The sequence below is a fragment of the Apis laboriosa genome, unplaced genomic scaffold (assembly GCF_014066325.1).
Source record: "Apis laboriosa isolate Shangri-la unplaced genomic scaffold, ASM1406632v1 scaffold21_cov150, whole genome shotgun sequence".
NCBI lineage: Eukaryota > Metazoa > Arthropoda > Insecta > Hymenoptera > Apidae > Apis > Apis laboriosa.
The window spans coordinates 1,293,137-1,310,481 of NW_025222365.1; the positions used below are offsets into that span (position 1 = coordinate 1,293,137).

Here is a 17,345-nt window from a genome sequence, read left to right on the forward strand (position 1 = left end):
ATTTTTCGTGGATAAACGTGAACAATATGGACGAGAATAATAACTAGCTAGGAGTTAATGGTCGAGTGGCGCTAGTATCGCGTCACCGATCATCGTCGTAATTTTGACTCACTCTGGGAATGTTTCGTTTAATTCGAATTGCTGACACGAATCATCGATGGAAGAAGATGCGAGGTCATACGTGACGTGATGCTCGAAATCGAACGTTTCAAAGAATCGCGTGAATCGAACGGTGGTGCTCCGTTATCATCCCGGTAATTAAATAGAAACGTTACACAGGAAATTTGGGAATTTCCTCGCACGAATTCGATAAGATCGGTTCCCCTTTGACAGGAGTGGATCGATGGGGGAGGGGGAGGAGAGGGAGAGGAGAGATGATCGGTGGAGAGTTATGGCGAGCCCATTGTCTTAAATGACCGGATCGTAATCAGTAATCGATAACCGGGCAGAGAGAACTGGTCTGACATTCACGTGACACGGTTACATCGGGCCGGTGAGGGTACGGTTGGCATAAGCGCGAGTCAAGTAGTCTTGATTAAGCCACTTTGACATAATTAACCGCATCTCTAGAATTTGCTCTCGAATCGATCGACGTCGGCCGAACTTGGACTCTATCTCCGTGGAGAACAGATGGTTCGTTAATGGAATTCACGTTTCTGTTTGCTCGTTACGTGATCAGGATATTCGCATTAACCGACGTCCACGGAGACGTATAAATAGACACCGAACGCTTCGAAATCGATTCGATCACAGATTTCCTTCGCTTCGAAAACGGTCGCAGATTCGATCGAAATTTCTTCTCCATTCTTCTCGCTCTCGAAAAACAATTTCTTCCTTCGAACCGACTTTTTAATCATCCCGTTATTTTTCGAGAGGAAACTTGATAAGATCCATCGAAGAATTCTTAAACCGGACGGGATAAATTTCCTCCAAAACCCGATTAATCTAACATCGAACTTCTTTCGAGCTTGAACTTAAAATTTTTAAAAAATTCGGAAAGTTATCATCGTTTAAGATTTTCTGGCATATACATATACGTATATGGATGAAAAAGTGGAATACGATTAGTGGAGATTTTCGCATGAAAGATGTATCGCGGGGGATGATCGATTCGCAGGGGTGAGGGAACGGGAACGACTTTGCAAATTCCGGAGAAACCGAGCAAAGTTTCCACGGGTTTGGTTTTATCGTCGATCCAGTTGAGACAAAGTTGGCGCGAACATCGAGCATCGCGTTCCAACTCGTTCTCCTTCTTCCCTCTTTTCTCGCTTCGGGGATGCCCGGCCGAGGAGCCGATCGCTTTCCGTTCCGCGAGACCTCGCGGATTGAAATATTTCCACGGAGAGGAGATATCCTTATTTATGGGCAAGATGGAGTTTACCCGGGAAGAAATAATTTCGACTCGAGACTATGTCCCGCGAACACGCCCCAACTTTGAATAAATTTCCGCCGACTAGGAATTCGGATCGTATATTTTCCCTTTCGAAGGGTCGCATCGAAAACGAGAAGTCGGAGATTTGTCGATGGTATCGCAGTTGGGAGACAGATTCGTTCGAAACGGTTTACAAAAATGATTCGATTCGATGGAAAGGTATTATTTAATTGGAAGGAAAAAAATATTTTCACGCGAATTTACGCGAACAGAAGTTATTGTTATTGTCACGTTTTTATTCCTAGCCAATTTGATTTCGAACTCGTGCGACACATATATTTAATTGGATGCCATTGGACGATCATTCTCGAGCGACGAGTGAGCTCAGCATGGTAGAACTAAAGGCACGACTCACATCTACGTAAGTTTATTCCTTTATTAAATATATATCCTTTCTCACTTGTATCTTCATTCTTGTATTGTCTCAATCGAATCAACCAATCAACCTATTCCCTGGTATTAAAATTTTCTTTCGTCACGCATCTCTTTCTCGCAAACTCGACTTTCCATCCGTCGAAGCAAGGGATTACACGCCCCGTTTCTCGACTTTTCCCCTTAAAATTTCCCCCCCCTCCTCGAGTCATTTCCATTTTCGTTAAGAACAAAGAAGACGAGAAGCCTCGCCTCTCCTATTTCGATGTGGTGAGGGGGGAGAGGATGCAAACTCTGGCCCGCCATCTCGAAAGTTTATCACCGTCTCGAGATGCATCCCTTCCTCCTCCTCCTTCAGCTCCAATTACGCGTCCTATCCCTCCCCCTTCTCGAATGTGACGAAAATCATCTCCTCCCCCGTGGACGTCTCTCGTAATTACCCCCTGGAAACTCGATACAAAACGAGAAGCGTGGCAAAGTTACGCCAGTAGCCCGCTACGTATTCAGGGCCCGTCCTAGAATTAGTCCTATTGATTGTAACCCCTTTTCTTCCCACCGATTCCGTCTAGCGGGCGATAACTCGGCTGTTGGAAAAGGGGAGAGGATGATCTCTCGTTGCGGGGATCGGGTTGCTTTGACACCGCACAATGGAGTGGTAATTCCTGTTTCTCCATCTTCGCTCCGCTTCCCAACAAGTCGACTCCCGAACTCTGCCCAACTTCTGTCTCGAGTTTCCGCGAAATTGCCGAGGCAGCCCGCTCGCTTTTCACGCCCGACTCTCGTTCGACACGTTTCCATCCTTCCCACCTAATTAACCCGATCCGATCGAGTCACCTCGACTCGAACGAGGCGTGGCCTTCAGCAGTCGAGCGGATTCAGCGGAATCATCTCTTTCGTTTTAAATCTTTTCTTATTCAGATTGTTTAAGATTTACAGTTTGAATATTTACGGATAGATTTTTAATTAAGGAAATTGATCGATTGATATTGATATTCGACGATTTTTTTTGGCTTGTTCGATACACGCTTTCGATTCGCAATTTCGATTACTTTTATCGTTAAAGGAAATATCTTGAGTTTCGCGATGGAAAGACGACGATATTTTCTTTGAAATATGGAACTCTTTGTTTCGAAGAGAGAGAGAGAGAGAGAGAGAGAAATTACTTTGGTAAGAAACTAGGGGAAACTGGGTTGAGCAATAACCTAGATACGTAAGAAAAAGGGGGCTGGCCGCCGATGCATCGAGCCATTTTTTAAATATCGCCCCGTTGGTTGGTCAACGTTTACCGCGCCGTTTTTCGTGTCGTTTCTCGCGTTGTTCTCCGCTGGATCTGGCCAGATAAGATGGTGTTTGGAACGAGTATCGCACGCGATACGTGGCTTACGAGCACGGGCGCAAACTGAAAAACACGAGAACCCCTTTGAGAACGCTTATCGCGAAAGAGAGATGTCGACACGTTACACGACTTTGCCGCTGATAAAACTCGAGTGCGGTACCAAGGTGGGTCAAGCATCTCGTTCGACTAATATTGCAAACAGAGGAAGCAGCCAACGCTTGACAATTACTTCGAAGACGTTCCACCGATTCTTCTTCCTTCGAACGAAACATTTCACGATTCTATTCTCGTTCTATCCAGGATTTTTTCATTTCTCAAGATATAGAAAAAAAGAAAAAAAAAAAAGAAGAAGAAAGAAAAAGTTGACGTCGCGGATAGCGACGCCGCAAAGAAAAATAATAAAAGGGAAGAAAAGCTTTCAAATTTCAAATTCTTTCAAATTTCAAAAAAAAAAAAAAAAGGAAAAAAAAAACTATAGAGAAGAGCAAAGTAATAAAATACAAAGTTCGTATTCACGACACAGAGATATACGAGTGTATTTTGTAAAAAGAACTCGTAGAAAGAATGTTCGAGAATATTCTTCGCATCTATTCGAGCCACATTTATTACCGAGGAGGAAACCTTTGCAAATCCATCCACGTTCCAAGTTTAAATTACGAAAATACAACGAGGGAACGCTTACAAGTGTGGAAGAAATAGGGGAGGGGGAGGGGGGGGGGGAGGGACGAAAGAGTTCGAACGAGTCGATTAGCGCCAACGTAACGATTGCCTGTCCATCTTCGATCCATCTCCCCCCGAGTATTCCGATTAATGCGCTAATTACGACACCGTTCCTTTTATTCCGCCCCGGATAGGAAAACGCAAAAGCAGGCAAAAATCGAACTCGAACTGTTTCGATATGAAAAAAATCCGATTAACGAAGTTTAGGTCTCGAGTTAAGCAGCTTAGCCGAAAGTTAAGTCCAACTTAATTCTTCCATCCGGGAGAAAAGTGTTTTCCCCTCTTTTAGCCATTGCTTTTCGACCGCTTTCTGGACCCCTTCCTCCGTAATCGTATCCGGTTGTTATAGGCCGGTTACCATACGCGAGGTGAGCTCTCTTTCTTTCAGGCGAAAGGAGAAAACTGTTTTTCTTTCTTCCGCGTGTCCTCCAGGATTGGTCGATTTCTTTTTCAACTTCTCGCGAAGCGAAGTGTCGCGAAGTGATGGTGGCGAAAAAAAAAAAAAAGGATTGATTCATTTTCACCTGAGCTTTTCTAGCCGCTAGGATCAAGCTGTATTCAAGCAGCCACCGCTTATCGCGATACTCGTTCACAAGCGTCGTTAAAAAAATACGGGTCACACGGCACAGGCCAGTGGTTACCAGCGAACGCGAACGGGAAATTTGAAATCTTATTTGGGCCGGGGAGGGGGGAATTGTGTTTGATATATTGCGTGGCCGTGATAAGAGCGCGTCACGTGATGGATGGGATCGTTGATTCAACGATGGATAACCCCGTGTAATAACCTTTCTCGTGTTCCGTGTTTGTTCGGAGATGCTCATTTTCGTTATCGATATTGGAAAATAATATTTGCATGTACTTTTTTCTTTTTTTTCAATATCTAATTTCTACATCCATCCACGCGAGGATTTTTTTTCTAACGATGAAAATACGAATTTTTGTTATTTGTCCTTGGGATTCGAAAGGTACGACGTTACGTTATATCGTTCCCTTGTTTTTTCTTTTTTCTTTTTTTTCTGCCAGAGGATGCGAACCGCTGACGTGAAGGGTCTCTTTTGCGAGCAACGGCGAATGCTTGAAGCTCCGACCGTTTCGAGGGAGAAGTAGGCCAGCTTGTGCACGTAAAGATTCTATTTTTTGTGACGCACAACCGTTGGAGGTCGGTCAAAGGGAAACCTCAGCAATTCGCCGAGATCTGACACGTGACGTTTGGGGATCGCTTGCCGGCCGATCGAAAGCCGATCCTTGAATACGAATTAACCACTATCCGACACGCCTTCTCTCCTCACCTCGGGGGTGAAGAATCGCGTGGAAAAATTAATATAAATTTGAACGAAACGACGAGATTTTCACGCTCAACAAGGGAAATTGATCAGAATGAAATTTTTATCGGAAGAGAATTTTGAATAATGAAAATTGACCGCGGTTCCCCACGCTTTTTTCTAATAGACATCTGAAAAGGATATGATTCCAGACGTAACTTTTATCGGCCTTTTCTCGCATATCGTATCGCGAGAAAATCGAAGAATAGAAATTATTTATACATAACGAGATAATTAATTAATTAATCGCGAAGAAATTTGCGTAACGAAATTAAAAATTATTCGCATTTTTTGGGAGAAGGAATTGAGGAAGTTAAACGATTGCGGAAGGGGGGAGAGATAATCTTTTTTAAATTATTCGCGAGTAGTCGAAGCACGATAAGCGCGCGGGTAGACTAGCTCGGAGCAAAATACAGCGAGAATTATTGCTAGGATGGGATAAGGATAATCCTCACGTTCGAGGATTAATTGTATAGTTGCGAGTTCTCTCGCGTGAACGGTATCGGGTCGCTTCGATCTACACCGATTAACCGATTCTGGCACGCGCGTGACTCCGTGAAGGAATCCATCTTGGCGAGTTTCCCCGAGTTTCGAATTATTATTACGATTCGTTGGAGCAAATTTTTGCCCAAATTTCGTTTCGATTACGACGGATCAACAATTTTTCTCGTTAACGACGAGGATACGTTTAAAAAACTCTCGAGGAGAAAAAGCTCTCTCTCTAGAGATGCTCTAAAAATATTCCAGAGAGTATTCTTTTTTTTTTTTTTTTTCGAGTGGAGAGATGTTACGAGACGAGAGTGATTCTCCAGTGTGCACTCGTGAAATTATATCCGAAACAATTCTCAATATTTTTTTTTTTTTTTTATTTTCAAATTATATTCATCCCTTGTGATCTTCGATCTCGAAATCTTCGAATGATCGAAAGGTAGAAGAGAAGGGAACTTTGCAGCAACGAAGAATGAATCTAATATGAAGAATCATTCGATCGCAAATCACGGGAATTGTTTTTGCGATTCCCTCGTCATTTCTCAAACCGAGTCTCCATTAGGTTTTCTTTGTTCGATGTAGATGGAATCTTGGAATCTTTAATTCCTCGGTTTGCGGGTATAGGCATCGATCTTTGGTTCATTAATGGAATATCCCTTGGAAGCTGGTTTGTTACGGTGGTTGTCGCCTCCTTTTCCCTTGTAATTACCCGTTATTGTCGGTGAAATCAAATTAATCCCGATTGAAAGTCGACGAGGCAGCGACGGTCGTCGATAACGGTCGTCTTTTTGCGCTTGTCACACCGGTCATTAATTATCCCGGAATTCTACGACCGCCTGCGCGCTAATTACCATTCATCCATCCATCGCGCCTCGATTATTCTTCCAAGAACACCGACACTCTTTCTCTTTCGTCCATCGATAAAACTTTTTTCGAATTCGGGATTTTTGAAAAAAAAAAGTATTTATTATTTTTAATTTTATCCATTTATAAAATACTTTGAGATATTGCGAAAGGATTACGTGGATAAGTATAGAGAGAATCTCGAGAGAGTTGTAATTAATACGCGAGAAATTGCAACTCGAAAAAAATTCATATAATAACTTTTTCAAAATAACTGTTTCAAGGGTAGAGGGAAAACAGCTTTAGAGAGTTTAAGGAGTTGGAAATACGTTAAAATTTTCGAATAATTATTCGATACGATTTGAGAAACATCCTATATTATAATCTAGCATAAGTGAAGGATAACCGATTGATTCGAAAGTCTGGGGGATGAAAAACATTGTGCGCGGAGGAAAGAGCCGCGAAAGAGGCGAGGAATAGAGTAATTTTGCGGATCCGGTTTGCGGTAATTGAATTCGCATCCGAGTATATAAACTCGAAATTCTATATTTCCACCAGTTCTATTGCATATCGTTCGAATCAATTAAATTATTTGCAGTTCGGATCGGTATTGAGGAGAAAATTTTTCCATCTCTCCGCAAAATACAAATACGCATCCCTCCGCCTCGAAATCCCAGCTGCAAATTCTCGATAAATTCAACAATGAAACATCGAACGCGTACTCTTTATTACACGCACGGCATACGGCGTGAATATTTCCGTTCATTAACGTGGAAAGGAGGGGAATGAAAATCATCCTTTTCTCTCTCTCTCTCTCTCTCTCTCTCTTTCCCTTTTTTCCCTCAAAAGCGCAAACGACCGAATAGCTTAATTATTTTTACACGCGGTTGAATACCCGGTGTCGAATTGTTTTTTCCTTTTTTTTTTTTTTTTTTTTTTCTTCTTTTCCCCTCCTCGATGAATCGACGAGATTATGCGAGAGAAAGTGGGACGAGAATCTGGCGGCGTTTACCGCGTTAAACGAAAGTTTCATTACGTCGTAAAAAGGGAAATGGGGTAGGATGGGGTCGATCTCGATCTCGAGAGAGAAAGAGAGAAAGAGAAAGAGAGAGAGAGAGAGAGAGAATATGCGGCTTGTTTCGTGGAAACACGGTTTAAAGTAGTAACAGCTACTAACGCCGTTGTATTTGTTCGTCTTCACCCGCGATCCCAATTAAATCCACAATGGATAACATTGTTCGACGAATGGATAGAACCGGATGAGGGTAAGCTAACTCTCTGTTAACTACAGAGGGAAGGGCGTTAGCAGGGTCCCCAATCTGCTCTCCGGAAACTGAATTTGAATTTCGATATCCGAATGTGGTTCAAGTTTGAACGAGAGCCACACGATGATAATTAACTAACGTTTTCGATATCGATTTCTCCTTTTAATCCCTCGATAATCCCCTAATTTTTTCCATCCTTTCCAACGATCGGAATTCTTTATTGAAAATACGTATTCCAGAGTATCTTTAGATTTTCGAAAACTAGATCTGATTTTCCTTTTAATTTAAAAATATATTTTAATACTTTACTTCACTTTTATCTTCGACGATTCTTATCCTCTATTTTCCGTGCATCACGATAATAAGAAAAAAAAAAAAAAAACTTTGGTCCAATTTCGTTTTCGAATTTGTAAAAAATTGTAAAAAATCGAAAACTTTCGAGCTTCTCTTGTCTCCTTCCTCGAAAAGCCTAGCGCGAATTTTTTCGACACAGTTGACGGAACGCGTGGCGAAAAATCTTCCCCCTAATTACCCTTTGCACGGTATCCCTCCCGTTTGTTCGCCGCCAACGAACCGCACCCGTTCAAAATCCCGTTGCCTGCTAAGCCTAAAGCCACCCTCCCGTGTATAACGAGAGGCCGATTTTCGAAGGGCAGGTTTTCTCTCGCTCGTGCTTGCCTCTCTAAAATTAATTTCACCCCTTCCCCTCCTCCGCCCGCCAAATGGACTTTGTTTACGGCGGTCACGTTTTTCGCAGGCTCTTTCCACGCGGACAATCGATTTCGCGCGTTCCGCTCTGCATATATTCGCGCTCGTTACGTGACCAGCTTCGTCGAATAAGCGAAAATTTTGCTACTCCCCCTATCACCGGCCCCGCGAATATTTCGTTCGATTTTTAACGATCGATCATTTCCCGACTTCGCTGGACTTAAGCCGGAGTCGATTGAATCGAGTAAAATATTAATATATAAAATATTATATAAATTATATAATATATAAAATATTATATAATATTATATAAAATAATATAAAAATTCGAGAAATATATACTTTTTTTTAATTATTATATATTATTGTTATTATAGGTTTAGTAGTATAACGTGGGCGAGGGGAATCGTATCGTTTTCACGATCTCGTATCGCGTCATCAAATTTTCCAAGGAACGAATATATATATATATTCGAGAGTGGACAGACATTGTGTTTCGAGCAAGATTATTTTTATTTTATTTCAAAGTAACTGTTGCGAATTACCAAAGTCTCTTGCGAGTTATCAAAGTCTCTTGCGAGTTACCTTTAAATGTATTCGAAGAAAGAAAGTTTTTTTTTCCATATATATATATATGTATATACAAGTATTAGCATGCAAAGTTATTTTTGGATTACGTTCCATTTTTGTTCTCCTGCACTTGTTACAAACATTTATACCGTACACCCATCTACTCGTGCGTATCCTCCTACGCTAGACTCTTCCAATTTCGTTCCAATATTTCCACGTTACAAGTCTCAATGTAAAACTGTGTCAACCGATTCTTGCAATACGAAATATCGGAATAATAAAATTTCCAAAATTTTTGGACAGTATTTATCCAAGTGGCAAATTTTGTCATCGATGATTTTTCCTCTCGAAAATATCCCCACCCCTCGTCCGTGCGCATTGGCATATTTATCGAGGCCTCCCCCTCCTCTCTAAAGCGCGAACCCGCTCCGCCAGACGCGAGGCCAGACCCGTAATAATTTACAAGGAGTTAGAGCGTGAACGGGTGGGCCGTGTTACCAGATTTAACACGCGCCACGAACAAACGGATAGATATTGGGCCGGGTTGTCAACGGGTTATTTACGACTCGTTGTAATATATTGATTTGCGCGGGTCAGGATAGGCCGGCCGGGTTCGAGGCTGGCAGCAGAAATACAATCGTGCATGAACGGCCCGAACCCGTGCTAATAACGAATCTCTCTCCCTCCCTCCCTCTCTCTCTCTCTCTCTCTCTCTCTCTCTCTCTCTCTGGAAATCCTCTTTTATTTCGACCGATATAAAATTGTCCAACGTTTCGAAATGAAATTTTGCAGAGTATATTTTTCCGCGAGTGGATATTACAGATTCTTTTTCCCCTCCTTTCACGAACTGTTCTCTCGTATTTTGTCGAGAATGGAAAAACTATGACTATGAGAATGATTACGAGTTAAAGAAACGAAGATTTCCTCGATCGAGCAGCTCGACCAAGTTTTTTTCTTCCTTTTTTGCTCTCAAATGTATATATATATATATATATATTTATATATATATATATATTCGTAGTCCGTAACTCTTTTATATATTCCACGTTTAATGTCGGAAAGTTTTTATTTTTCGAAGAATTCTCTCACGCGGCGAACGTAGAAAAAGAAAAATAGAAAAGAGAATAGAGCGAGATACTTTTCATCGAGGTTGGAAACCATTTTCGAACGAAAGTTTCGATCTCTCGAAAGAAAAACGGGGAAAGAGGAGGGGGAAGGTATTCGGTGTGCGCGAGGCAGACACCTTGGAGAGTACTTATGCCTCGTATTTGCGAAACACAAGAGGAGAATGGGAATGGCCGAGAGAGAGAGAGAGAGAGAGCGAGAGGAAGAGAGTTTTCGAGCAAAGGAAACGTCGAGTGCGAGAACGTTGCCCAGCACCTCCGAGTCGTCACGAGCAATTGCACGCGTAAACATTGAAAATTCTCCCGTGATCGAACGAATCTTTGACAGAGAAAGAGACAGAGAGAGAGAGAGAGAGGGAGAGAGAGAGAGAGAGGGAGAGAGAGAGAGAGAGGGAGAGAGAGAGAGAAAGTTCGAATATTTTACATTTGCGCGAGAATTTTAACCGCGACGATGTTTGTTTAAAACAAAAATCTTTGGATCTTTTTTTTCGTTGAGAGCACGGATTTTTTTCTTATTCTTTCTTTTTCTTTCTTTTTCTTTTTCTTTAGGAGAAACCGCAGTCGAGTAGTGGTGCGCCGATCTTTTTAACTCTCGAGAGATAAAGGGAGCTCGAATTTATTTATCCGCGAGAGAAACTCGCAGGATCTTTTCTAAACGGCGTTGTCGAGTTTTTTTTCTCCTTTTTTTCCCCCCCTCTCTTGAATTTGTAGAGATTTGAACGATGCGAAAACAAACTGTTGTAGGGGGTTGTGTTGCTCGCTTGCGTTGGACGCTTGTTCTTCGTCCTTTGCGCGAATTGGATCGCAAGAAATTTTGAAATTTTGCGCGTTGAATAATCGAGGGGTAATAAATTCTATTCTCCTCTCTTTGGGGAAAGCAAGAGTTAGATACTCGATTGATTGGTTGATTGCAACGTGACGCAACATTTTCCTTCCAAATTGGCAGCATTTGGAGCACGACTTGGTACGGTACGCGTTTGAAGGGGGATCGTCAATAGGCTACAAAGCTGCATTGCGTGGATTGGATAGAGTATCGAATTATCGGGTTGGTAATCAAGCTCGATCGGCGATCGGGAAGAGAACATACATGGATATATTTTTACAACGAAAATAATATTCACAAGCAGAAACGCTTAAAATCCAAGCCAGAAATCGAAGCGATGCAAGCACACGATTCCTTCGAAACTGACAAATCAAAACGACACACAGAAACGAAACTCTTCCATCCAGAAATCCATTCATTTTCGGAAGAAGAAGAAGAGAACAAAAAGAAAAAAAAACGACCTCGAAATTTCGAAACGTGCGAAATAAAAATAGAAGAAAAACAAAGATAAAGAAAGAAAGAGAGAGAGAAAGATTATGCTTATCGTATTATGAAGAAATACCTGATTTCGTTCGCTGCTACGGGGCAGGTGCTTCGTGGCGCGCTTATTCTGGAGCCAGTCCCCTCGTAAAGCGACACCGCCTCGTACAACAACGACTCGTGACAAACAAAGGGTGTATAAATGGACGGCGACGATTATAATCTCTTAAATCGTAGTAACGAACGAACGCGATGGGACAGGCTCCAAGGCTCTCTGTTTCGCGTTTACTACGATCGATGGATCGATGGTGATCGCCATTGCGGTGAGCGGAGGGAAGGTGAAGCCGCGGTGACAACCTTGATCGCACACCGTTCGATGTTTGCAGCTTTTGATACAGCGCGGTTATATATAATACGATACAGCGGCCGCGATACAATCGACAAGAGCAAGTAGTGAAGACGCTAAGTAGTGCATGCTTGGCTTTCTAGCGGACATACCCAGTATGTCCATGACTCGGCCTCGTGGCTGCGCTCGTGATGCTGGCGACAGTAGTACTGGCGCCGTTTCGCTCGGACTCGAGTTGCCAGCACCGACCACCACCACCACCACCACCGTCGCCACTACCACCACCACCGCCACCACCACCGCCGCCGCCACCACCACGTCCCGCGTCCCCTATCAAGAACCGAGACCCCCACCCGGTGGCCTTAGATGGGCGTGCTTGCACGATGGAAGCGGGAAGCGGGGCTCGATGGACAGGGAGGGGTGGAAAAATGTTGCCCTCACCCTCCTCCGCCCCGTTTCGAGAACCAGCCCGCGCCTAATATTTCCACGGGACTCGGCGGAGCCGACGCGATCGGGTTCTAAGAGGAGAAAATCTAAGAGGAGGGTTTCCACGCATCCGCGATAGAAGGGGTTACGGTTACTCTGCCTTTCTACTTTCTTTCCAAGGGAGATAAATCGACGACAGCCAGGGGAGGGGGGAGGGACGCTTGTTTCTTGAAATCGTTTCCAATGATTTAATTCCATTAGGAGAAGGGGAGGGGGGGGGGGGGGTTATGGTTAATACGAATGTTAATACGATCGGGATTAATGGAAAAGTTTTTTCTTTTTCTCTCTCTCTCTCTCTCTCTCTCTCTCCTCTTATCGTCGTTACTTCATGGAAAATTCATCCAATCTTGTTCGATGTTTGACGAGAAGGGAAAAAGGAAGAAAGGAAAAAGGATACGCAAGCTCGATGTCGATCCTTGCCGCGTGGTTCTCTCGTGCAAGTGAAATGGAAGAAACGTAAGGGATGAAAAGTTTCTAGTAGGAGGGAGGGGGAAGCGACACTAGCGTGAAAGAGGGAAAAAACGAGAAAAGCTTTGGAACGAAACGAATGGAGGGCGCGATATTCTCTCTTTGCGCTCGAGTGAGAAATTGCAATTAGCGAACGCGAAAGCGTCTTGGAAACGCACGCGTTCCGACCCATTAACGAATATTCCCGCATACAAGCCACGTTTAATGAGCGATGTAATTTATTGGCACTACTTGGAACACGATTCTAGTCGCGGTTTCTAGTTAATAGGGCCTACGATCCTCGTCCCATCAACGGCACTGGGCGGAAAGAGATGCCATTTTCGGATATCTAAGAGGGGGCTGAACGCGGTTTTACGTTTTCCTCCTATTTCTCGACTCTTCTCGAAGCTTTGCGGAAGCTTGTGAGAATTTCATCCGTCCAACTTGCCCTTTCTCCCTTTTTTCTTTCGCTCGGACTCGTTGTCCGCCTTTATCAAGCCTCGTACCACTCCCTGTACGCCTTCCTCTTCGTATACCTATTCTCCTTCGTCTCGTCCTCTGCTATCCCCCTCCATTCGTACGCACGGTACACGAAACTCGAAATAAACACTCGAGACAAAACATCGTTATTTCCAAGTAGAAATAATTTTTTATACGATTCTCTAATTTCAATCGATCCAAAAAATAATCTTAATTTCCTTAATCTTCCATGTTTTCCTTTACCTCTCGAATATCAGAACCGCGAGAAAGAAGAAAGAACTCCATAAACCAGAGGACAGTATTCTCGAAAACAAACGGCGCAACAACTGGAGGGAGGGGGGGAGAAGGAGAAGAGGATGGACAGAGGTAGCCTGTTCCATCCTCTCCATCCACTCGACGAAAGGAAAATGCCGAGATCCGGTTATTCGCGATAAAGCAGCGAAGCGTTGCTGACTTATGGCGCGTAAACCGAGCGGACTTGAAAACCCTGTATAAGGTGGTCGAATCCATAAACATCGGCAATCCACTTGCTCGAGAATCGAGATGAGAGAGAGAGAGAGAGAGCGTGCAAGGCGATCTCTCACCTGTTTACGCGACCGGCTGGTAGTGACGTGCTCCGCTCGTGTTCCGCCCTCGTGTGTGCACGAGGTCTCGAGCTGGCTATCGGCTTGATAAATACAAGCGGTCGTTGAATAATGCATAGACCGTTCCCAGCACTCGGGAGTAAACAAGTAAGGCAACATCGATTCGCCTAAATCTTACTACTCCCTCTCCCCTCTGTCTTCGATCGACTTTCCCTGTTGTCCCTGTTTCACGCCGCTTCCTTCGAAGGGGATCTCTCCTCTTTGCGCGAATTTTTTGAATTCAATCCCAATTATTCGATTGGCTTGGCTTTGGCTCGTGTCGAGAAGGAAACGTGAAGGAAAGGAAAGGAAAGAAAGAAAAAGAAAAAGCGTGTGAGCAAGGGAAGAGAGAAGTTGGAACTTGTGTGAATTTGACGCGATAAGTGAACGAAGGAATTTTTTGAATTTAATTTCGTGAATAAAAAACAAAACTTGGTTCCTGGGAAAGAAACCAGAGAAACCTCGAGATTTGCCGTTGTTTCGCAACGTGGCATAAGAATACGAAGAAGTAACGAAGAAGAAAAAGAAGAAGAAAGAAAAAGAAGAAGAAAAAAGAAAAAGTAGCAACGTTGAAAAGGGATTAAGATGTTTGCCTTTGTAAATTTAATGTGTTTCTCTTTTTTTGTGGCGTAAGGACGAAAATTTGGAATTTTTTTTTCTTGGATTTAATAATTGCCCGCGAAGAAACTTTGAAGTTTAACTTCTCGTGTAAATTTGGCGAATAAGCGAGGGACGAGTCCTTTGAATTTACTTTCGAGATATTTCTCGAAGAAACACGTATGAAAGTACGGAAGGAGAAAGAAATCGAACGCGCTCGTTGCAAAATTTTGCACAACGTTCAGAACGAGATTCGTGTCGAGATTCGTCGTTTGATTGATTATTCTTCGAAAAAAATAAAAAAAAAAAACACGAGTATAGGTTTCGATGATGGCGATTTAATGAATAAAACGACGTTAAATTCTTTTCTGGTTTAAAGGCGGCGCGGAATCGATATACCGTTCAACTCTCTCTCTTTCTCTCTCTCTCTCTAGACAGATCCTTTTGACCAGGTGCGTTTAACGCGACGAATTTTTCGATTGACCGACCGCGTAATTGCGCTATGGGCCCCGGCTCCTCCTCGACTCGATCGAATATTTGAAAAATCTGGCACGCTATGCGGTCCCGTCTGTGTCGAATCTCGGAAAATGGACCGGATAAAAAAAAAAAAAAAAGAGGCAGAGAGTGGGGAGGGCGGAGAAAGGAACGAGGCGCAAAAATAAATTCATCGAACCTACGATGAAGGGAAGAGGTAATTTCGTTGAAAAATGCGATGGTTGAGTGGGAGGGCGAGCGAATGAATATCGAAAGTGATTAAAAAAAAAAACAAAAAAAAAAAAAGAAAGAAACATATATATGCTCGTCATGAATATTAATGCGACGACGGGATGCTGTTCGTTGTATTTTTCCTCGACTATAAAACACAGCTTTTTTCTTTTTTGGAATCGCAAGATCCAATTTCATCGATTCGATATAAAGGAAAAAAATATATATATATATATACGTACATACGCGTCGCCTTTTAATTATATTCATGGTAATTCCATAAATCGATTCGCTCTTCGTGACATCGAATAGTATTTGGACATCGAAACCGCGCGTAGAATGGATAGATATCGTAATCAATGGTATCGATATCATCTTTGGCCGCGATCATCGCCGTTACTCTTCCAACATCAGAAGCGACGACGAATCGAAGCTATCTGCACGCGCGATCGAATACGCGAAAGAGATCTCTGATCTCTCGACGATTAACACCTTCGAGTTCTCCCCCGTCCAATAAATATACTGTGCGCACAATAAATTTTGTATTTTGCCGAGGATGGATATTTGCGCTATCCGCTCGTTACTAAAGCCACTCACCGCGTTGTTATATTAACAACACGCGTTCTTTTTAACACTCGACGCATAAAAACCCATCGATTTTCGCCTCGTGTTGGTTGAATCGAAACTACGACACGAGTCACGCCCCTAACCGATCAAACGGTTTAATTTCGTTCTGTTGATCGGCCTGCACCGTCAAACTCCGACTCCGCTCCCGAAATTCGTCCCAAACACGTTCAAAACCATTTCCCACCCCCGCTTCCTTTGTTGCTGAATTCGACGCAAGATCGGATCGCGCGAGGGGAAAGATAGCTTAGAATGATATGAAACGAATGGAAAGAATTTCGTTGAACGGTGGACGCGTTGCAAAATCTTTGCCAACGTTTCGTCAACATTTTGCCTCGATATTGCATCGCGTGCATACGCGGAACAAGCGGTATATTGCCTTCTTCGAAATGCTGTCGCAACCGCGATCGCAATACCGTCACGTTAATGAGATAATTTCGTGTGGCCGGGGATATTAAGCCGTTTCGGTAATTGCGGACGTTAATAACGATAGACGTGTTGATGGAACACACCGGCAATCCGTGTTTCGGAATACTAAGCGGGGCAGACGGCCACAGTGATGAACTCGTCCACCACTGTAAATACTCGGACCAAATCAGCGCAAGATGGCGAATTACAGACGAATTTCGTCCTGGGCAAATATTTATCGGATTTATGGGCTAGGAAAGTCCCGAAGGATCGATTTCGAGATTTCGGTCAGTTTCGATCGCGGTTTCAGATCTTGGTTTCTGCTATCTCGACCTAATTATCATTAATTGGCGTTGTCGACACGTTTCTTCGATTCACGATCGCGAATTTTAGAGTAAAATTCTCGTCTACACTTTCAAGGAGTTGCTACTTCTTAACATATAGTTTCGTGAGAATGTTTCGTGGCTAATTGTTAGGGAAACTGGAAGGATATTTCTCTAAGATAAATACCGATTGTCAGGAGAATGTATCCCAACTTGGGCTACATACACGTTGAATGAGATTCGGATAGGATAACAGTTCCACCCTTTCCACGCTCAGATTCGTTAAACGCGTTTCTAATTGGCGATCAATTATCCAAAAAAGAATCGAGCCAAATGTCGATCGCACAGATTTTCGACTTAATATCTCTAATTAGAGACAGTAATCCACGATTAATTACAACCGAGTATATTATACGTAACGAACCGAATGAGCCGTTGATAAACGAAACCATCATCAATTCGACGAGGAAAAATCGTTCGGATAATAATATTCCTAAAACGCCGATCGATTAATCCGAATCTAAAAATTACACAAATCCATCGACGTAAATCGAATCGCAGAATCGTGGTCCTCGATGATATTCCTAAATAGGGAATAACTGTAAATAAATTGGAATCGAAAAACACCGTATCGAGAGAGATCCTCCTCCAAGTAATTCGATTTAATATCGTCTAGATAGGAATATATATATATATATATATATATATATATATATATTGGGATCGGCACGAATTGTCATCGTCCATGGTCAGACTCGAGCCAGTCCCGCTGCCAATCATTATCTCGATGGTATGCAGACATACCACCACGTGCGAAACCGG

General features: G+C 43.0%; 1 protein-coding gene across 2 annotated transcripts in view; it reads right to left on the reverse strand.

Annotated features, from left to right (window-relative positions):
- LOC122712828 (complexin) overlaps positions 1-17,345 on the reverse strand; it is a 238,409-nt gene that overhangs the window by 35,842 nt on the left and 185,222 nt on the right. The window contains exon 1 of one of the 2 annotated variants that reach the window (XM_043932760.1): positions 11,983-12,010. The exons of the other annotated variant lie outside the window; for it this stretch is intronic. Coding sequence (XP_043788695.1) covers positions 11,983-11,995 — 13 coding nt within the window. The 5' untranslated portion in view covers positions 11,996-12,010. Of the gene's footprint in view, positions 1-11,982; positions 12,011-17,345 lie in introns of those variants that run through there. 2 annotated transcript variants of the gene reach the window in all.